Source organism: Gymnoscopelus microlampas (assembly GCF_963454915.1).
Source record: "Gymnoscopelus microlampas genome assembly, chromosome: 1".
NCBI lineage: Eukaryota > Metazoa > Chordata > Actinopteri > Myctophiformes > Myctophidae > Gymnoscopelus > Gymnoscopelus microlampas.
In genome coordinates this window covers 32,122,893-32,146,950 of record NC_139962.1, presented here as the reverse complement: position 1 = coordinate 32,146,950, position 24,058 = coordinate 32,122,893, and the positions used below count along the sequence as shown (strand labels likewise).

At 41.7% G+C, this 24,058-nt stretch overlaps 1 protein-coding gene across 1 annotated transcript in view; it reads right to left on the bottom strand.

The window, feature by feature from the left end:
• Positions 1-24,058, bottom strand: part of unc13c (unc-13 homolog C (C. elegans)) — a gene marked incomplete at its 5' end in the record, with an annotated part of 241,227 nt that overhangs the window by 16,829 nt on the left and 200,340 nt on the right. Inside the window, 4 exons of the mRNA XM_084046368.1 lie at positions 345-492; positions 9,542-9,622; positions 20,716-20,775; positions 22,236-22,359. Coding sequence (XP_083902494.1) covers positions 345-492; positions 9,542-9,622; positions 20,716-20,775; positions 22,236-22,359 — 413 coding nt within the window. The remainder of the gene's footprint in view (positions 1-344; positions 493-9,541; positions 9,623-20,715; positions 20,776-22,235; positions 22,360-24,058) is intronic.

Sequence of the window (24,058 nt, the reverse complement as noted above, 5' to 3'; positions counted from 1 at the left end):
CCCAATGTGTTTAGAAGTCGCCTATTATAATAATAGACAGGGATTCAAGGCAGTTAGCCAGATTAACTGCTAATTAATTTAGTCATCTGAATGCATCTTCAATCGCACAAGGAAAGCCACACTATTATTAGACTGTGTGTGTTGTTTAAATGCGAGTGAAGAAGACAGTGTGCAGGAGTCTTCTTTTTTTTCCTATGATAGTAATCCCATCAATTTGAAATGTAGCACAGACACTGTGTGGTTTCAGTATTGATCGTGGATTTGCTTTTTAATGTTCCAATGCACCGCTCTTATTGTATTGGACAATGACGGACAAAACAAACGATGCAATTTTGTCTCCTTACCTTGAGAGGGCTGGGTGCATATATATTTCTTGATCAAGGCATCTGTAGGCTGAGTGTAAAGGCTGAGAGCATATTTCAGGGACTTCATATCGGAGCTTTTCTCAAGGAAAGTCTTCTTCAGACCGTTTCCTCCGGCATGGAAGTATTGCTAGAGGGACACAAAATAAAGAAAGAAAGAAACCACCATGTTTAGTCCAAACATTTTCATGTCAAAGATGGTTTGATTGGTATGGTTTAAAATATGCACCCAGTTCCCCAAACTGCTATGTATTTGAAAATATTTTGCGCAAGGGACCCCCATAAGAGAATATGTGTGTAAAAGAAAAAGAGAGCAGATATACAAGCTCACAACACGTCACATACGTTGTGAGCTTGCAGATTAGCCATTTTTCCATGGCCGGAGTATAAAATAGGATTAAAGTGGTTAAACAAAATTCTATGCTATGTTAAGTAATTTAGCTGGGGACCCTCTGGAACCCCCTCAAGGACCCCAGGGGATCCCGGACCCCCACTATGAGAACCGCTGTATTAAGTTACCACACTGAATTTCATGTTGAACTATAATGTAATGACGGGGTTTCTTTAGTGCAGTGGTTCTCAAAGTGGGGTCTGGGACCCCCAGGGGTGGGGTTCCAAGCTAAATGTGTTAATATAGCATCACAATCATCTTAATCACTGTATCCATTTATACTTTGGCTATTCAAAAATAGCAGATGTATAAGCTCACATCTGCTATTTTCGAAAATATTTGAAAAATATTGAAAATGTTTTTTTTTAAATTTAATAGTGCACTTTTCTTTTACATGAATCTTGTCTTCTGGTGGTCCCTGGCACAAAACCCTTTCAGATGGGGGTACACAGTGAAATACATTTCAATACATACATTTTCGACACAAAATGTAACCACTGCTTTAGTGAGCTCATAGCCAGCTAGTTATTGCACCCGGATGGATAAATCAACAGCGAGTATTTTACTGTGTGTTTTACAGTGTGTTTTACTGTGTGTGTGATGCAGCGTTGGATAAGACTGGCTGGACAGAAAGCCTTTTAAAAGGAGAGACCCTGCCGAGCGTGAAAAAGCAGCTGGGAGCCAGCTCTAATAGCTACCTCCACCAGGTAATTACCATGCACTTACAGCACAGGGGCCTTGCTTGCAGGCGGCGATACGCATGTGTGCTGATCGGTGGTGGGAATATAGTCTATCCCCTCATTTACGAGACTATTTTCATCCCACACATCTGATTCGAAATCTAACAATCAGTCAGTTTCACAGAGCACGGAGGGTTTGCAGTACCAGACACAGGTTACAACACACAAGCAACTGATTTGACCAACAGATTCATGGAAAGAGGGTATAAACAGGAATGTGTTGATGTTGCTGCTGATCGTTTTAAATCCATGACGCAAAAGGAATGCTGCATACCTAAAACTAAACCTAAAAAGGCCAATTCTCCTTTCTGTGTTCACAGGTACTCGCCCATGGGGATTGAATTTAAAAAGATAATTTCAAAACATTGGCACATAAAGAAGACATTCCCGATGGGAACTACTGGTGTGGTAGCTGTGCCCAATGTTACATCAAAATGTAAGACTTAGACACATCCCACTGTGGAAAACCTGTTAAGATTCGTGGCGTGATCACCTGCAGCACCACTAATGATAATCCTGTGGCCCTGCATTCCCAGAGGAGGCAATAAGGAGCGTCGCCTTTTGCAGAGAAATGTTTCACATTCATTATCTCAATACAATGGGTCCTCATGGTTTAAACGAGGAGTTCGACATCAAACCATTCCTGTAACATGTCTTGTCTTTTTAATATTGCATTTTAACATTGCATTTTTATTCTGTAGAGCTGACTGTGTACGATTCTCTGTTTAGTTCAGGGAGCTTTGATTATTTTTCTATATGTGACAGGTATTTTGTATGGACACATTGATGTCTGTGGGTATGTGGGTTTGTATTAAATAATTATTTTCCTGATGGCCATATAGGAACAATGGCTTATGCATCTGCTCACTCTGACACAGACTATTATGTAACTTCATTGTCTGATTGCCAGCGCATCGCGAGTTCGAGTCCCATTCCCGACAATCTTTGCTGCATGTCTCTCCCTGTTTCCTGTCCGTCTCTACTGAAAACTATGAATAAAGGCCAAAAACATACATATACTGTACATTGCAAAAATAGCAGATCTACAAGCTCATTACATCACGAGCCGCTGTGAGCTTGTAGATCAGCAATTCTTTTGGCTGTAATGTGTTGTGAATCAATAGCCTTCGCTGTCCACGATACCATCGTCTCTGTCCGGTGGAAACCTGATATGTCCAAAACTGTTACTTTACCGGATTCAAATTCACAAACGTCAAAAGTAGCAGATCTACAAGCTCAAAATGCAACGCTTCGGGCCGCGTTTCGAGCTTGCAGATCTGCTACTTTTGATGCTTATGTGTGACGCTGTAGTATGATCACGTACAGCGTTAATTTACCAAAAGAATAAACAACACAAAAAGTTAGAATATGGACGTAGGAGGTTTCTGACCCGACAGAGATGACATAATACCTAGCGCCTCTTTAAACATCACCTTGAGCTGTGTGTGAACCATGCTTGGATCCTGTCCCAGGGAGGCAGAGAGAGCTGTGTCCAGGCACTTAAATGCATACTATGCACCTTTCAACAATACCTTTTTCCTTAACCCCTTCAATCCGGGAACGCATCTGTGTCATTTTAATCTTCAAAAATAGCAGATATACAGGCTCATAGCGCGGCACCAAGCGCTATGAGCTTGTACTGTAGATCTGCTATTTTTGAAAAATCTTGAAAATACATGTTGTTCCAGGAACCCTCCCCTCCCTTTCTCAGAAAATAGCAGATCGGGGAGCTCACAACGTGTTGCGTTGCAACGCGTTGTGAGCTTGTAGATCTTTCCCCACAATAACAGAAAAGACCCCAGTATAGATCCCTGAGGGACTCCGGTCAACCATATGGGGTTTAAGTCGTTAAGTAAAAGTAGCTATGGCACAATGTAGACATACTCTCTTACAAGTAAAAAGGCCATGTATTGAAATGTTACTTGAGTAAAAAAGTGATGTCACCGAAATATACTTAAATAAGTAAAAAGGACTCACATTATACCAAATTTGCCCTTTTTATTTTTTTTTATCAGACCTACAAGCTTGTAGATCGTCTATTTTTTTGTGCACTAATTTCCCAGCACTTTGGTCAAATCTGCCATTTGCTTTGTAAATAAAGTTGTATCGTATTCCCAAATACAGAGGCAAATTCTATACCCCCAAAAATATATATCTTAACCACTTTCAACATGGCGGCCCTATTTTGGAAATGTCATTACAGGCAAAAAAATCACACCCTGTGTGAAGGTAGCGGCGCCTTTGAATACATTATGTCATCGATATGTGTTTATAATGTGTTTATAGCCATGTGTCACGTGAAGCTTGACCAATCACTTTGTTGACGGGTCTGACCAATCAGAGCGTTGACGGGTCTGACCAATCAGAGCGTTGACGGGTCTGACCAATCGACGGGTCTGACCAATCAGAGCGTTGACGGGTCTGACCAATCAGAGCGTTGACGGGTCTGACCAATCAGAGCGTTGACGGGTCTGACCAATCAGAGCGTTGACGGGTCTGACCAATCAGAACGTTGACGGTGAACACGGACAAAGTCAGGTATAGAGCGGCTAGCGCCGCTAAAAATGTACATAAATAAGATAAAAAATAAAACACTAGAAAAAGTGCTCCTCGGAGCACAGGTCTCCGCCAGGCTAGGTAGGTTTTGTGAGCCAGCAATGTTCGGAATTCACCAATCAGGACGGAATATGGAAAATCGGACGGATCCGTCTTGATCACTTGATAATGTGTACCGATTTGCGTGATGTTTGGACAAAATGTGTAGGAGTCATATACTGTAAATCTTTGCAAAAAACGGCCTCCTGGTGGCGCTATAATAGGGCAATGTTAAAAGGGTGGCATTTGTTCCTCAACGCAGTGCGAATGAACGTGGAAAGTTTCACCGCAGTCAGACGCTGTGTTCAAGATTTCGGCCTTTTGTTCAAAACGGGCCACTCCTGCAAACTTTAGATGTCAATCTTAGCCAATCAGGATGGATTATGAAAAATCTAACAGATTTCTCGTGATCACATGACTATATAATGTGTACCGATTTGCATGAAATTTGGATGTAATCTAAAGGAGTAATATCAAAAAAAAGTTTTACATAATCCGGCCTCCTGGTGGCGCTATAAAAGGCAAAGGTTCTCTAGGGAGTGCGCATACAAAGTTGTGCACAGATCGGTGCAGTTATAGGTAAAAACCTAGAATCGTCCTGATATACAGAAGCACCACCATGAGGCTGATTTTAAAATGTTCAAGTGGCATTTCTTCCTCGGTCTAGTGGGAATGTGCGTGCATTTTCACAGAAATCGCACGCTGTGTTCATGATTTGAGGCATTTTAGTAAAAACGGCGCACTCATGCAAACTTTGGAAGCCAATCTTAGCCAATCAGGATGGAATATAAAAAATCTGAAAGACCTGTTTGGTTTAATGACTATAGAGATACTGTCTACCGATTTGCGTGATGTTTGGAAAAGATCTGTAGGAGTACTGTCAAAAAATGTGTTTAGCAAAAATCGACCTCCTGGTGGCGCTATAACAGGCCCATGTGAAAACTTTGGGGCACAGCTTCTGCTGTGGCATCCGGGAGTGTGTGTGCACAGTTTCGCTGCGATCAAGCCAACGGTGCCAGAGATTAGCTGACACACAGACGGAGCCACACGCACGCACGCACGCACGCACGCACGCACGCACGCACGCACGCACGCACGCACGCACGCACGCACGCACGCACGCACGGACGGACAGGGTGCAAAACATAGTGTCAGCCATGCCTTTCGGCCTGCCAGAGATAATGAACGATTTGGAAAAAAAAGCTGGATTTGGCGGAGGAGAGAGAACAAGCTGCCTTTCATTTATGTACTGACTCACAGGTCAGGGGTTAAAGTGAAGGAACACATTGACGCATTATAGCAAATTACAGAAGCTCATTTAAAATTGAACCAATGGTATCGACCTTCAGACGCAGACACTATGGAGGCAAGTGTTTCCTCCAGAATCGGAAGCCATTTAGAGTTCAAAGGTTCACAGCTCATTCTCTATTTCCTCCAGGGTAAAAGGTTCTCTCCGCAGGACAATACACTCTATTCTCTCACAGTCAAATAGTAATAAATGCTTAGGCGTGTCGGCACGGAGCCGTCTTCAACGTTTATCAGCGTTCCTCAGGCTCTGTGCCGAAAACACTCAAGTGCTTTTCTTTTGTGATGAGAGCCAAATAAATAAGTGAAATGTGAGTATTTTTGTCCTCCTTGACTTGGGGGAATGTGAAATGTGGTACCTTTTTTTTTTCTTTTTTCGCCCGAATATGCTCACTGGATTTGGGGGTTTAGCAGTCCTCAGAGAATCCCGCTGTTGGAATCGCAACCTCTTTTTCAAACTCAGATTTTTTAAATGCGCTTGGTCAACTAGTCAAGCAAATCTCATATGGTCTCTGTCGGGTGGACACCCAAAAACTGTTACTTTTCGAGTTCAAATTCAAAAATAGCAAAAGTAGCAGATCTACAAGCTCAAAAGGCATCGCTTCAAGCCACACTTCGAGCCGCACTTCGAGATTGCAGATCTGCTACTTTTGATTCTTTTGTGTGACACTGTAGTTAAAATATGGAGTTACAAGGTTTCTGCCCAACAGCAACGATATGTTATTATGGTCTATTTTTCATTGCTTTTGTTTGTTTGTTTGTGTTATGAAGGTCAGCACATTCAAATGCAGCATGTGTTGATTGGTTGAGGTCCTTGGGGTACCATTTTGCGGCGTTAGTTTAGGATTACTTCCATGTTCTACTAACTTATTTGACTCGAGTCCATTTCTGCCTCTTTCTCCATTTGTTTTTGTTCACACCGCTGGCATGAATGTAACCTTTCCCGGCCTCCTGGAGACATTACCGAATTGTGGTGTTAATTGGCTGTTGTCGTTGGAATACTGATGAAGAGAAATGCAGCTTCACGATTGATCTAATCTCGAAGGTGGTCTCCTTGGAGATGCTAGAATCAATTTGTTTCCTCAGCACTTTCACAATATAGTGTTCCCCCCCGGTGGCACTTCTCCGTAACTCTCCACCTGCCCTGGGTAGAGTTAGAGCTTTGTTTTCAAATTGCTTCACTGCATGCCGGTAAACAGACTGTGTTAACTCATTAAGACCTGAGGTCGATTCTACAAATGCCTTCTAAATCAGTAGTTGTCACACCTTCAAGATTTTTCAAAAGAAATGTAAAAACTAACAGATACACAAGCTTGTATATTTGCTATTTTTTAATAGCCAACGCTAAAACCTAAAATGACACAGATGCTTTCCCGGTTTTAATAGGTTAATAAGGGAACGGTCCAATTATTCTTCTGACACACCGCTTTCTCTCTCTAAACATGAACCTCTTTTATCAAACTACCCCCAAGTGTCTACACTAGATTACTCAAAAGATTCAAAGAGGTTTTATTTGTCACTCACTCATACAAGTACGTGTGGAGAAATGTTGTGACCATCCCCTCAGACTGTAGCCTAATAACAATGTCTACACAACAAGATGTAATAACTATAACAAAAGTTTAAAGGGTAAACAATTAAAAAGTAAAAACTTTAGCAACAATAAAGAGAGAAGTGTACAGAATGTAATGGGAGATACAAAGTAAGTGCAAAGTACGATATGTGCAGGGGATTTGACCCCCCAAAAATGTAAAGAATAAAGCGTGTGTAGAGGTAGGGAAGATGTCTAAAACCTCTGCTATCAGCCTGTAAGGCAGTGCTGCAACCGGACATTTTGCCCAAAAGGTGAGGTTAGAGGAAAGGCCATGCAGTCATCTAAATCAATAGGGTTCATCCTGCAATCTGCCGATCAGACTATGAGATGTCTTGTGTGCAAAGTTGACATTTTGGCCTGAGGGTGGCGTGAGAGAAAAGGTCATGGGGTCACTCAAATAGCTAGAGTGCATCGTCCGGGGAGCATGAATGCAATCAGCCAGTTTCATAGCAATCCACCCAATACAATTTGCCATGTCTTGTGTGGAAGTGGACATTGGCCTAAGGGTGCAAAAGAGGAAGGGCATGGTAGCAGGGTGCATCCTCCAGAGCGCATGAGGGTGCTCAGAAAATGGTATGGCAATCCAGCCGGTAGTTTTAGAGATAATGTTGTTTGGGACAAAAGTGGTGGATAGGCAGACAGCCAACTGACAACCAACATTGCCATCCTTTAAAGCCTAAAACGTCTATGGTGTTGTTTTAGAATGTGTTGTTGTTTGGGTGTATATCCGTCTTAGCCAAAAACCTTCTCCTACCTACATAGAACCCTCAGAGAATTAGAGTATCGTTATTAATCCATTAAGACCGGGAACGTGTCATTTTAAGATTTATTTGGCTATTTTGGAAAAATCTTGAAAATGTGTGCAAATCTTTGAATATATATATATTCTAAAGCGAACATTTTTAACTCAAATCTTTACTTGTAGGGGGTCCCTGGAACAAAATATTTTGAGATGGGGGTCCACGGCCAAATACATATCATTTTGGGGGTCCTTGACATGAAAAAGTTTGAGAACCATAGTAACATAGTTTTTTCCTAAAACTGTAGAATCTTTGGGAATTCTATGGAATCCCAAAAAGACATTTTTGGGATTCCATACATTCCAGACATTTTGTAGAATCCCCAGAAGCAAAGATTTGAGTTACAAATGTTCGCTTAAAAAAAAAAAAAAAAAAAAATATATATATATATATATATATATATATATATACAGTATATATATATATATATACTGTATATATTAAAAGTTTTGCACACATTTTCCATTATCAAAAATTAATAAATAGCAGATCTACAAGCTCATAGCGCGATATCTGCAATTTTTTAATATCCAAAAAATGACACAGATGCGTTCCCGGTCTGAATGGGTTAAAAATAACAGTTTTGAACAACACTTTCTAGCTCGTTGTTACAAAAACAGAATGTATTTTGTCACGTATGTGATCCACAAAGGCGGGTGTGAGATAGGAATGCACTACATGGGGGCTAGCAGTGGCTCCGGAGGCAGAGTGGTTGTCTTGGAGAAGGTTTCCGGTTCAATCCCCGGCTCCTCCCGTGGCTTTGACGCCAACGTGTCCTTGAGCAAGATACTGAAACCCCAACTGCTCCCGATGAGCAGGTTGGTTGGTGACTTGCATGGTTTCCAGTATAGAAATACAGACTGTTAACTAAATCGTCGGGTAGAAACCTCTTGTCTCCATATTCTAACTTCTAATTAACACCCTACTTGATCATACTACAACGCAACGTCCCACAAAAGCATCAAAAGTAGCAGATCCACAAGCTTGTAGATCTGCTACTTTTGCTTTTTATTTTATCCATATGTCTTATTTTGGACATAGGAGGTTTCCACCCGACAGAAACAAAATCCTTGTTTAGTCCAATTACTTCAAATAACACAAATAACAAACAAAAAAAACAGAGGACATGAGCTCCCAATAGTAATGTTCCAATCAATGCCGATATGCTGAGCCAAAGCTCATAAGCTCCCAGTGTCTCTGATCTTACTACTCGCTCATATTTGTTGCACAAGTAGATATGGTTTTAAGGGCGGATTCAGACTGGGTCTGATTGATTCCAACCGTTCCCGAGTACCCACTCCCCGCTGGCCAGCATTGACATTGGCCATGATTCTTAACTGTAATGGTACTTATGTGCCTCAGAGGGGCGCTGTGGACTGTGGGGCTTTGGGAGATAGAGAATGTCAGTTGATAGAAGAAGAGTCACTTGTCAGAGCTTAGAGTGAATAATAAAGTTTGACTGTGTTCCTGACGTTGTCTTGAGTTGTAATAATAACAAACAACAATACACAACCAACGGGCCGGCGCTGACGGTCTTTAAAACATCGCAATGTAACATCCTCTGTAATTATCGTATGACAGTGACGTCACTGACGCATCCTTGGTATCTTCACAGTGACGTCACAGACTAATCCTTGGTATCTTTATCCCAGCAGCAGCGCTCGCTATACATGTTTTCTGTTTTTTAAGCTCAGCAGTTTGCCTCCCTCCATGGGGGTTTAGGACTGACAGCAGTAACACAGCTGGACACTCACCTTGATGGTGGGGAGCACCAGGTCCATGGCTGCACACTGCCGTGGAGTCAGACTCCTGGCCTCCTCTCGAGTTACATGCTCCTGGAGAGAGACCCAAAACACAACAAATTGGGAATCAGTGGGATCAAGAGCATGAACCAAAAACAGAACAAATTGGGGATCAATTCAGTGGGATCCGAAGAGCATAAAGAGCACACAAAGTGCACAGCCTTTCACAGCACAGTAGTTTTTTACAACCATGTCTTTCAAACTGGAGTCCCTATTTTGAGCATGTCTTTGCCAGACACAAATAGTCAAAAAATGAAATTGTAAAAACAGAGCCACTGTAAAAATAGCCACATCTACAAGCTCACAACTGCGTGAGCTTGTAGATTGGCTGTTTCTGTCATTTATTATACGATGACATACAGTATATAAGGCTCAAGTGATCTTAAGGTTCCGAAAAATTTATGAAACAAAGCAACACGCAGTGTTCATCACTTTTCGCAGGTTATCTTATGAGAAAACATTGTAATATTGATTGGTTGACTGACATATCTTTTGGCAAAAATACATACAGAGTAGACATTAACATATATATTGTCTCTGTCGGGTGGAAACCTCATATGTCCAAAACTGTTACTTTTCAGGATTCAAATTCAAAACTAGCTAAAAGTAGCAGATCTACAAGCCAAGTTTTCTGATACTTTCCCCATCAAGTACGACGTTAATGTACTAAAAACACACACAACGTTAAAATATGGAGATACAAGGTTTCTGCCCGACAACAAAGATATACAGTACATATCTGTAAAGAGGGTAAAACACACAAAGTCTTGAGCGCTTATTTCCACTGTGGTCCTTGGTGAAATAACTTCAAAAAGCATTTCATACCTGCAGATATTTACGTAGTTTGAGGTACTTTCATAAAATAATTCACATAATTCCAATACCATATAGAGACACCTTCTTATTTCCCAGGAGTTGCCAGTTCATTTTGAAGCCAGATTGAGTAGTGTCCTCGAGCATTTTTAGTACATTTTAATGAACAGAATTGGTACAAAAGCTAATTTTGTTGGCAGAAGTGGTGCTTAAGTTGTAACCTCTGTCTCATTAAATGAAAGCGGTATTAAAGTTGTAACTTCTGTCTCATTCTCTTCGTATTTTTGTGTGTGTGTGTGTGTGTGTGTGTGTGTGTGTGTGTGTGTGTGTGTGTGTGTGTGTGTGTGTGTGTGTGTGTGTGTGTGTGTGTGTGTGTGTGTGTGTGTGTAGTGAATGAAGTAAATAACAATCACTATTCAGGCATTTAGCAGATGCTCTTAATCCAGAGAGATTTACAGTAAGCAAGGTAAACACGAGGTAATACATCAAATGCATAGACATAGTCATCTCTAGGATAATAGGTAAACCAATATCATCGTCAGTCTAAAAACAGTATAATATCCAAAAATAAATGATCTGTACATTGAAACTATACAAACTATTATGCGAGGTGAACAAATGAACCTGGCATCTGTCTACATAACATGCTATCTAAATTACATTAACGTCTTCAGATTACGGGAGATTGGGAGTGAGTCTGCAGTTCTAACTGCTAAGGGGAGTTCATTCCACAGTTTGGGAGCATGAAGGGAGAAGAGTCTGGGACGTGTGGAGCGTTGTCCCGGATGTTTTAGGGAAGGTTCTGACAGCTTCCCTGTGTTTAGGGATACCACATGGCTTTTTAAACCACAACCCATCACTTTTCATGGATCAAAGTGCATTACGTTTGGAGGATGCGTGGGTATTAACAAACTGCAGCTCATTAATTCCTGCTCATTAATCACAGGTCTCAGAGAAACAATAACCAACATCCTGTTGTTAAGAGGTTCTGAATCAGTGGCCAAATTGAGGAAACACTACTGGGAAGGCAGAGCACACACCCGATTAAAAGGAAGATTACCTTCAGGATAACTAGAAAGACAACACGTTACTGTTTTTTTCCATTACTGCATTAGTGCAGCATAACTGCATTGGTACTGATTAAGAGTTGAGCATAAGTGATGACTTTGCAATGTTGAGTCACTTTGTGCCGCGCTGCGAGCTTTTACATCTGCTATTTTTGAAGATCTCTGCAAAAATATCGTGTTTGGAAACCTTTGAATAATTTTGAATTTTTCAAACACAAATCTTCTCTCCTGGGGGTTCCTGGCACAAAACATTTTGAGATGGGAGTCCGCAGCCAAATATATATCAATTTGGGGATCCTTGGCACGAAAAAGTTTGAGAACTATATTCTACAGTATATCTGTTCAGAGACGTGATGCACCCAGAGTCACGACAAGACAACAGCGTTTGTTCTCATCTATATTAGTCTGCCTGCATCCAGCACACAAACAGTGAAATGAGGAGAAACAGGGACAGAAGGTGGGAGTCTTTCAGTTTCTAATTATATTGTTATTCTATACTGCTCTCTGGCTCTCTCTTCTCATCTGTAAGGGTGTGCATGTGTGTTGTAAACTTAATCCATTACGACCGGGAACGCGTCTGTGTCATTTTAAGATGTCTTTGGCTATAAAAAAAAGCAGATATACAAGCTTGTAGCTTGTAGGTACAGAGTGCCGTTCTGCTAATAAATATCTTTCTGGTGAAAATGTGTGCAAATCTTTGAATATATATATTTTTAAAGCGAAACATTTGTAACTGTCTTCATTCATTATATCAGTGGTGCTCAAACTTTTTCTTGTCAAGGACCCCCAAAATTAACGTTTTTGGCCGTCGATTCCCATCAAAATATGTTGTTCCCGAGACCCCCCCCTCCTCCCAAAGCAAAGATTTTAGTTAAAAATGTTGTTTGAAGAAAATATATTTATTCAAAGATTTGCACAATAATGTTCAAAACATTTCAAAAATACTGAGTGCTGCGCTATGAGCTTGTAGATCTGCTATTTTTGAATAGCCAAAGAAGTACAAATGACACAGATGCGTTCCCGGATTGAGTGGGTTAAAACGTGGCATATGGTGCAACTCATTGTGGGCATAGCAAACTTTTACTTGAATTACTGACTCTCTCTATTTAGTTCTTTCTGTGCTGCAAATTGGCTGGCACAGAAGGGCCTTTCAAGCATAGAGGAAGCTGAAACGGGGAATCAAAATGAGTGTTGTGAATTGTTATCTGCTTTTCAGCGTAATTGTTAATATTTGTAGACAGATGTTGACTAAACTGCTAGCTCCCTGTATGTGAGGAGTTACATTTAGTCTCTGTCGGGGTGGAAACCTCATATGTCCATAACTGTTACTTTTCAGGATTTTTAAAAGTATCAAAAGTAGCAGATCTACAAGCTCAGTTTGTAGATCTGCTACTTTTGATACTTTTGTGTGATGCTGTAGTATGAAGTAGGGCGATGTTTCCACATTGTCATGTACTGTAGCATGTTGTCCATTTAAATACACTATTAAACACAGTTAACAGCAATGTCATCGTAAAGGAGGGGGCGGGCGGGTGTATGACCCTTGTGAGATCCATCACCGCTGTCTCGGACTTTGATAAACCCCTGACTTAGATTATTGTGCTGTTATTGTCCATTCCAAGCTATTACTGAGTGATGGAAGTTGCTATACAGTAGCTCTTTACAGCACTGGTTCTCAATTTTTTTTAATTTCAAGGAAAAACTTCATAACTCTCAGAGTTACAGATCTATAAGGCATTGGATCTCAAAGTGGGGTCTCAAGCGAAAGTAGTTAATATATTATTATTTTTTAAAATATATTTTTGGGGGCTTTTGTGCCTTTATTTGGACAGGACAGTAGGCTGACTTTGGACAGGACAGTAGGCTGACAGTAAATGGGGAGAGATATGGGGGGAGACATACAGCAAAGGTCGTCGGGACCGAGAGTCAAACCCAGCTTATGTGGTATGCGCCTGGACCACTAGGCTAACGGACGCCCCCAGCATCACAATCATTTTATCATCTACAAGCTCACAGCGTGTCACAAAATCACAGCGAGCTTGTACATCTGCTATTTTTGAAGAAAAATAATTTAAATATTGAAAATGTTTGGGAAATTTGGAATCATTTTGATTCTTTTTTTTTTTTACACAAATCGTCTCTTCTGGGGGTCCCTGCATGAGGGCCCGCAGCCAAATATATATCAATTTGGGGGTCCACAACACGAAAACGTTTGGGAAGCACTGCATTAGCAGCAGCTTTGACTTCAGTCTGACGACACAGAAGATGTGGCCTGATGTTAGAGCAATAAACAGCATACATAGAGAACAAAGTACGTAAAGAAAAAAAGAAGAAAAATCAATACTGGAACAATCAGTTATGATTAGGATTAAGCAGGAGTTGATGGATCACTGCGGCGCTTATGGGAAGCAGACAGGAACCATACCATCTGCACGCTAATGGAGGCCTCAGATGTTCCCTCGAAGGACATCTCAGAGTGTCACACACGCACGCACGCACGCACGCACGCACGCACGCACGCACGCACACACACACACACACACACACACACACACACACACACACACACACACACACACACACACACACACACACACACACACACACACACACACACACACACACACACACACACACACACACACACACACACACACACACACAGCACCAAACCCCAAAACACACATGATCATGCAACCATGAAGAGATATATCAACATGTACGTATGTGCATAATGTACATACATATAGCCCTAAGCCCCAGCACACACACTCACCCATAATCATACCCATGGAAAACATATTGTAATCAACATGTGTGTACATGTGTACTGCACACATGCATAGCCCCAAACCACAGAAAACACACATACACTGACTATGCACATAAAGTACACACTAATGCATACATTAATGTATGTGTGCATGCAAGCAACAGAGAGAGACACACACACACACGCGCACGAGAACCTTTCACTCAAACCACATACATGCACGTAGACCCGCACATATCGTTTCTGTCGGGTGGAAACCTCATATGTCCAAAACCCTTACTTTTCAGGATTCAAATAAAAAATCACACCCTGTGTGAAGGAAGCGGTGCCTTTGGGGCGGGCCTTAAGTCATTGGTGGTCTGAGTCCACTTACCAAATTTGTACTTGGTAGCATGCTGCAAACTGGAATGATGGCTGTTTAAAGCCCAGCCAATGGGCAGACAGAGGGGGCGGGGCTTAAGTAATGACAGTTAGTCCCTATTGCTGGCTTTAGTCCATGTACAACATTTGTACTCCATAGCATGCTGCGAACTTGAGTTATGGCTGTTTGAAGGGCAGCCAATGGGAAGACAGAGGGGGCGGGGCTTCAGCAATTCATGCTGGTCCCTATTGGTGGTCTAAGTCCACATACCAAATGTGGACTTGGTGGCATGCTGCAAACTGGAGTTATAGCTGTTTAAAATCCCGTGCTCATCCCGTGCTCATACGGGCGCTGGGGGTCCCTGGACCCCTCTTTGATAACTTCATCAATCCATGCTCGTGCCTATTGGTGGTCTAAGTCCACATACCAAATGTGGACATGGCATGCTGCAAACGGGAGTTATAGCTGTTTAAAATCCCGTGCTCATCCCGTGCTTAAACGGACGGACGGCCATAACATACGCTGGGGGTCCCTGGACTCCTCTTTGATAACTTCAGCAATTCATGCTGGTCCCTATTGGTGGTCTAAGTCCACATAGCATATTTGAACTTGGTGGCATGCTGCAAATTTGAGTTATAGCTGTTTGAATTCCCGTGCTCATCCCGTGCTTAAACGGACGGACAAACATAACATACGCTGGGGGTCCCTGGAGGCCTCTTTGCTAACTTCAGCAATTCATGCTCGTTCCTATTGGTGGTCTAAGTCCACATACCAAATGTGGACTTGGTGGCATGCTGCAAACTGGATTTATAGCTGTTTAAAATCCTGTGCTCATCCCGTGCTCATACGGGCGCTGGGGGTCCCTGGACCCCTCTTTGATAACTTCATCAATTAATGCTCGTGCCTATTGGTGGTCTAAGTCCACATACCAAATGTGGACTTGGTGGCATGCTGCAAACTGGAGTTATAGCGCCGTGCTCATCCCGTGCTGAAACGGACGACGGACAGAACATACGCTGGGGGTCCCTGGACCCCTCTTTGATAGCCAGTGGCACGTGTGGCCAATGAGAGGAGAGTTGGCGTAGGCAATCTCCAAGTCCGTGTGTGTGTGTGTATGTGTGTGTGTGTGCGCGTGCGTGTGTTTGTATGTGTTTCTTCTTTGCCGTCAGGCTCATACGGACGGACGGACGGACGGACGGACATACGGACAAAGTCAAGTGTAGAGCGGTTGGCACCGCTAAAAAAAAGTAGCAGATCTACAAGCTGAAAACGTGACAAGCTTGCGGATCTGATACTTTTTATGCTTTTATGTGACGCTGTAGTATGATCAAGTAGAGCGTAAATTACGATAAAAAAAACGCAAAAAGTTAAAATATGGTTTCTGCCCGAGAGCAAGGATATGCAAATACAGAGGCCTACACAAGACCACACACACACACACACACACACACACACACACACACACACACACACACACACACACACACACACACACACACACACACACACACACACACACACACACAGATCACGGCATGTCTCACTAGTAACACATCCTGTTTGACTGTGTTGTAATGGCACTCCCACGCCCGGCTGGTTAGTAATAGAGCATTGTGGTGGAAAGGCTGTACATTGATGCATTACAATGCCTCAGTGAACCTGCTCCAGCAGAATAAATATCCCCGGGCTCAAGGACCAATTACTACCCAACCTGCTGCCTCAATGTACACATTTAGCTGGAGCCACTCGCCATCTAGAGCTATGCAGTGGCGGAAACAAGTAACTAAGTGCATTTTTTACTCAAGTATGTAATGTAAAATGCTGAGCTACTTTTACTTTACTTGATTATTTCAATTTTTAAATACTTCTACTCCACTACATCTCAGAGGCAAACGTTGTACATTCTACGCACGCACGCACATATATAGTCGGGCAGAAACCTCTTATCTCCATATTTTAACTTTTAGTGCTTTTTGATAAATTAACGCCCTTCAACCGATAGAGACGATATATATACAGTATATATATATACACAAACTAGGGATGCCAGGATTTATGTGCTTAAAAAGCGTAAAAAGGTTCAAATTGGGGGGCACGTGGTGCAGTCGGTAGCGATGTCGCCTCACAGCTAGAAGGTCCTGGGTTCGATTCCCGCCAGGGACGCTGTGGGCACTAGAGACGTGTTCTCTCCTCCGCGTCATCAGCGCCCATACCCTAGGTGGGGTTGACGAAAGGGCCTACTCTGTGTGGAGTTTGCATGTTCTCCCTGTGTCCCCTAGGGTAGGTACCCTCACAAACGCCTGATGGAGGGGAAAGGAACTGGTTGGAATAACATGTTACTTCCACGCGCTACGTCTAACCAGGGAAACTTCCCCCTGTCAGGTGATAAGAAGCGGCTTGCTATCTCTCATGCATTGAAGGAGGCGGTGTTCACTCTCCATTCCGACATCTCACCACTCCGACTAGTGGCTTCCGCGTGCGGTTAGGATTAGGGTTAGGGTTAGGTATAGGGTTCGTCAACGTCGGAAAGGCGACATGTCGGAAAGGAGAAATGCACCCGAAGGAGGCATGAGCTTGGCTCTAGGCTCTCCCTAGGCTGGCAGAGGGAGTGTAGCGCCCAGGATAACTTAGATAATTGGCACTGGGTGAAAAAATGGGTTACAAAAATCGTGGGATAAAATATTTTAAGAAAAAAAAAGGTTCAAATTGTAATACTGCTGAATTTAACAGCACAATGGTGGCAAAGCCTGAGAGAGTGAGGTTTGTGCGTTCTAGAAGGACTCCAGATGGACGTGCATATTCATATTAGATCATATTCATATGTGCATTAATCCATGGCAGAAGTGTGGATAAGGTATAGCTAAGTGTCAGTCTACCGTAACAGATGCATGTTCCATTTAATATTCAACAACTTCAGCTAAGCTGCTGTGTTATACTGTAAATCCCCTTTGCAATCACAGGGCATTTTCACTCTGATTCTCCATAGAGTAACGGTGTCGCCTTGCCAAAAATGACAGATTTTCAAGCTAACAATAGATCGCAATGCAACATGCTGTTAGCTTGCAAATCAGTTTTTAGCTGCAAGCAAACCCCATGGTGTGATGGAATACTCTCATTGTCTGGTAGGACCTGGACACCCAGGTATTCCAAGTTACCAAATTGTCGCTGTCGGGCCTCTTATCTCTATAATCTAACTTTTTGTGTTTTCTTGTAAATTAACTCTTTCATTGCCATGGACAGGAATTCCTGTCCAGTTCTGCGAATGGCTCACCTTGCCACGGACGAGTTTGGACGAGAATTCGTTTTTCAGTGGTTTTCCCACTAGATGGCGCTGTTACCTATCCTATGGATGATGCTTTCACTTCCTGATGACGACAGAGCCGGAAATTAGGTTGTTTATTTTTTTTTTTAAATGCTTGTTTACTTCCTGTTTATTTCCTACAGTGAAATGGCCATATCTCTGCTAGATCTCCGTTCCTCCTGCTTTACGGCAAAACAAACCTCATTGAAACGGCCATAGCTCTTGAATGGAGCGGCCGGACAATATTTTTTTACGATTCTACCGGACCCCCCTGCGTGTAATGAGCCGATCTCAGTGAGGACCGCGGTCACAGAGAATATTCCATGATTTTTCAAAGGTACAGTAAAATCGCCGTTTTCGCTGGCAAGGGGACGGTAATTAATTAATTCCGTGGCTGTGCAAGAGTTGACACTCTACTTGATCATACTACAGAGTCACACAAAAGCATCAAAAGTAGCAGATATACAAGCTCAAAACGCAGCACAAAACGACACGTTTTGAGTTTGTAGATCTGCTACTTTTGCTATTTTTGAATTTGAATCCTGAAAAGTAACAGTTTTGGACGTTTCCACCCGACAGAGACAATATGGTTAGTGGATCAAATAATACTTTCTATCAATCAATCAATCAATCAATCAATCAATCAATCAATCCACCCACCCATCCATCCATGTTCAGCTTGTGGACTTGGTACACACTGCAGTGCACTGGTGACACTACCAGTCCATTTGCTGAGAACAGTGGTGGAAACAATGTAGAAATACTCTGTTAGGGCACGGTCACACCACGCTTTTATTTTACCTGCTTTGTCAATGCAAATGCGTGGATTCATGGTCTTGCGCATCTTTCACTCGAATCCACGCATTTGCATTGACAAAGCATTGGCAGATTCTGCCCCATAGGTAAAATAAAAGTGCGCTGTGGCCGTGCCCTTACAAGTAAAAGTACGGAATTCTAAATTTACTTGAGTAAAAGTACAAAAGTATTTGTATCAAAATGTACTTAAAGTACCAAAAGTATTAAGTGCTAATCATGCAGAACATCCCATTTCACAAGTTTTCAAATGTATAAAATGCATGAGCATCTTAAAATAGCAGATCTACATGCTCACAAGTTGTCACATTGCAACGCATTGTGAGCTTGGAGATCGTCTATTTTCAAATGGCCGAAATGCATATAGGGCTGAAGTGGGTAATGTATGTTTTGTAATAATAATCAAAAGCTACAAAGTAACTAGTAACTAAAGTTTTCAAATATTTGCCTCTGAGATGTAGTGGAGTAGAAGGAAAAGTATTGAAAAGAGGAAATACTCCAGTAAAGTCAAAATAACTCAAAACTGTACTTAAGTAATACCCTGGGTTTGAATCCTACACAGAAAGCTGTTTTTGCATGTCAACCCTCCTATCTATTCGCTCCTCCTGGCCTCTCTGCCCAGGCGTGTCTAAAGAAAGGCGAAAAATGTCTTAATAAATGGAAGAGATGTCGTTTCTGTCGGGTGGAAACCTCATTATGTATTCATATATCCTGTTACTTTTCAGGATTAAAACGATATATAGGTAACACTTGCAATGCATCCCATGTCTATGATACATAAATGTATAAATATATCAAAAGCAGCAGATCTACACGCTCGAAACACGGCGCGAAAGAGCTTGCAGATCTCTGACAGCAACGGTTTCCAGTGGACATAAACCAGTGGTGTAAAGTAACTAAGCACATTTACTTAAGTACTGCACTTAAGTACAATTTTGAGGTATTTGTACTTTACTTGAGTATTTCCAATTTCCAATACTTTTATTTCTACTCCACTACATTTAGGATCCAAATATTATACTTTTACTCCACAACGTTTATTTGAAAACTTGAGTTACTAGTTACTTTGTAGATATTGATTATTATACATACATTAGCCACTTCAGCCGTACAGTATATACATTTCGGCCATTTGAAAATAGCCGATCTACAAGCTCACAATGCGTCGCGATGCGACGCATTGTGAACTTGTAGATCTGCTATTTTCAAAAGATTTGTATACATTTGAAAACTTGAAATGGGACATTCTGCATAATGAGTACTTTTACTTTTGGTACTTCAAGAACATTTTGATGCCAATACTTTTGTACTTTTACTCAAGTACATTTTGAATTCCAGACTTTCACTAACAGAGTATTTCCATATTGCAGTATTGATACTTTTACATTTGAGTACTTTTTCCACCACTGACATAAAGCACGTTCAGCAGAATTGGGGATGAGGTGCATAAATCTGAGCGCAGTGTCACATAATGTACTGCAGACTGTGATGACCAGATGACAGGAAGCCTGCTAAGCCGTGAGAAAATCCCTTTGGAAGTGTTGGGGGAAAAGGCCATATCGTCTCTGTCGGGTGGAAACCTCACATGTCCAAAACTGTTACTTTTCAGGATTCAAATTCAAAAATAGCAAAAGCATCAGATCTACAAGCTCAAGACGCTTTCGATCTTGTAGATCTGTCACTTTAGCTATTTTAGTGTGACGCTATAGTGTGATCAAGTAGGGTGTTAATTTACGAAAAAGCATTCAAATATGGAGATATGGAGATAGGAGATAGGTTTCTGCCCAACAGCAACGATATGAGGTTTCTATGGAGTGTGTGACTTGAGAAGGATTTCAGCAAACACACACGCACACGCGCACACACACGCACACACACACACACACACACACACACACACACACACACACACACACACACACACACACACACACACACACACACACACACACACACACACACACACACACACACACAGGATTTCGGTGTGCCAATTACCTTCAGTTTGGACAGCTGTCCCAAGTCCTTGGCTGCAGTGAAGAGCATCTGAGCTCCTGCCTGCAAGGAGAGGCAAAGGAGAGAGACCCGTTCAACAGGAGCAATCACTAGTTTTACCTGCCCGCCTGCGTGCGTGCGTGCGTTTTCAGTGGTTTTCAGTGGTTTGATGTGTTTTTGTTTTAGATTTGGGATTCTTCTTTACTGATTGTGGATGTGTTTGGTACTGTATCTGTGCGTTACATTGAAACACTATTGTCAGTGCACAGCAGGTTAGTAAAGCCTTTACATCCCTTTATTTACAATAATGACAGTGCTTTGTTAAAGTTGTTCTGTGCAAATTTCCAAAAAAAGACTTTTAGCAGCCTCTGCTGGTCATTACCGTCACTGCAGGCCGTTCGTTTATCCTCTGTTACCCAGAATTCCATTCGTTTTCACCGGAAGACGGAAGTGTTTCAAAAAGCGTTCTTTTAATTGTTTTATACGATCTGTGGATCGTTTCTCTTAGCCAGTGGAGCTTTAGTTACCGTGAGCTGTGTTTTCTTTTTCTGTTTTTTTTTCGTTCTTCAAATCATACAATCTCTTACAATCAGCGTGAGTTTCCTTTTGTTATTAGCGCGGTAGTTCCTGGACAAACAGGAACCCGGTGGATTTCCGCTTCCATTTTCCGGCCAGACGACGTCATTTTCGAGGGAACGTCATGCTCGACAGCGTTCAATAGAAAATATATAAATAAAAGGCTTTCGGGGGTGAAATTCATGGAATGGGTGAAACATTTGCCACTCACAAAAGATATACAATATAACTTTAGTTTTACTGAAAACGTTACCTAGTATTACTTTAACTGAATGACTGCCAGAATTATTTCAGATTTTTTGCTGTTTTCTGCCAGAGATTTTTCATTGAAATTAAAAAAGTACTCAGGAGCCGAGATACAGAATTTTTAAGTTTTGAGTTAACAAGGAAGTGGATGGGAGTCTAAATCTTCGAAAAATCATATCTCCTTGGTCTTTGGGTCAAAAAAACATTTTTTTCAATTTTTTTAATTTTTCAATAGAACGCATTTATGCGATCTTGGCGGTCAAGTGCGCTATTTAATAGATCGCATTTATGCGTGATTGGCAGGAATTGAGTTAAAAGCATAATGTTTGGGGGTGATTCATACTCTTGTTGTGTGTACAACATGTAAGCAGCAAGCATGCATGCATGCATGTGTACCTGTTCAGTACAATACACCATAATGTTCTAATCATTGCATAATTTGTGCCCGTGCATGCGTGCGTTGTGTCTGATATTCCATGTCTGGTAGGATTACAAAACATTTAAATAAGCCCTTTTTTAACAGAAATGTGAAGCTGAGTAGACAGCTTTTGTTTCATATTATGTGTGTGTGGATGTAGTGTGTATGTATGTGCAAAAGTCAGACAACTAAGGCACAGAAAGGGACAGAGTGACAGACAGACAGACAGACAGACAGACAGACAGACAGACAGACAGACAGACAGACAGACGGACAGACGTACACTCTGGTCAGAGAGCGGGGGCAGGACGATGGTGTGCTCGATGGTGTTCAGCACTTGCTTCCACAGCTCTTTGAGGACTCGTTTCAGCACGGTCTTCTCACAAATCTTGGCAAATAACATCAAACTGTAAAATGAGAGAGAGAGAGAGAGAAAGGCCATCTGTCACGTCCGGGGACTTTGATGGCATATCATAATAATAATAAAAAAAGACACAAAGACATTAACATTGGCTGGAGGTAACTAATCAATCCATTGAGGACGTCATCAAGCTCCCCCAGGTTGAACAACCAGTATGAAATAAATGCAACAGCTTTAAACTTTAATCTCACCCTATTGTATATTTAAAAAATATACGGAGGAAGGTTTTGGCATTTGCATATCATTAAAGGATTTACCATAATACCCATAATACCCCATTGGCCTCAATGTTGCTTTGACAAGTGGCTGAGAGCAATAATGTGCAGGCTTATTCAAGCCGTACTAACGTTATGGTTCTCTCAAGCAGGGGTGTCATTTGGGGTCCCTGCGGGATGGCAATTATTGTCACCCTCTAGCATTCACATTTAACCTCAAATTCAGCTCGTTTAAGCATAATTTTCTCCACCTCTGAACATTTTTACATTTTTTTGATTTTAGATTATTGAGCTGAGTAAGTGCATCTCATTCCAAGCCCATCCATCTAAATGTGATATAATATAATGTGACACACACGTTATAAACACATGTTTTCTTCTCTGCATACAGTAACATACATTAACCACTTTCTAACCTGGTGTCCCTATTTTGGCCACGTCACTATAGGCAGACATTTTCAAAACTCACTTGAAAAAAAACAAAAAAAAACATTTTTAAACAACATATTTACTAGCTCACAAAGTGTCACATTGCAACGCTTTGTGAGCTTGTAGATCTGCGATTTAATAGCCCCCCTCTAATACTTAATGAAATGTCGCCTCTGCTATCAAGTATGCAAAAGAAGTAGCCTAAACACAATCCCCCAGGTTGAATCCTGGATGGAGAGACAAGAACAGGTGGTGCAGCTGTTCGGGAGCAGACCGTTTAGAAGGTAATTTAGATCATTTTGAGGGCTGACACGCGGAGGCGCCTCAGACGAGCACGGCCTGTAACTGAGATGAAATTGAATTGAATTGCGTGTCATGATGATGGGAGAAGTATAGGAGGCTTCAAGAAACAGACTTTGAACGCAATTTAAAAGTCTGATCTTCTAGCGAGGCCATGTCTGTTTATTGCTTATTACCGATCCCCATTAGTCATCACCTTAACAGTGGTTCCAGAAGAGAAGATTTTGGTTAAAAAACAAATTCAAAATTATTCAAAAATGTCCAATACTTTCAAGATTTTCATTTTCTTTTCCAAAATAGCAGATATACAAGATCGCACAAAGTGATGTGCTGTGAGCTTGTAGCTATTTTTTAATAGCCAACATATAAAATAGGGATAAAGTGGTTAAAATGATTGCAATGCTGTATTAACACATTTTGCTGGGGACCCCCTGGAACCCCCACCAAGGACCCCTGGGGCTCCCCGGACCCCACTTTGAGAACCTCTGCCTTACACTGTGTGAGATCCCGTGTCACTCACGCTAGGTGACCGCTGGTCTCTGTAGCGGCAGGACAGACGGCAGGACAAATCCCTAAACCTACAGTATGGCATGCCATGAACAGACTAGAAGATTTAAAATCTCAGATTTGGACCTGAATATAGACACAACGGCTAATATTCAGCATTGATCAGAGTCTGATATACAATAGAGATATGCTGTAGATGGATAGAAAGAAAGACAGACAGACAGACAGACAGAC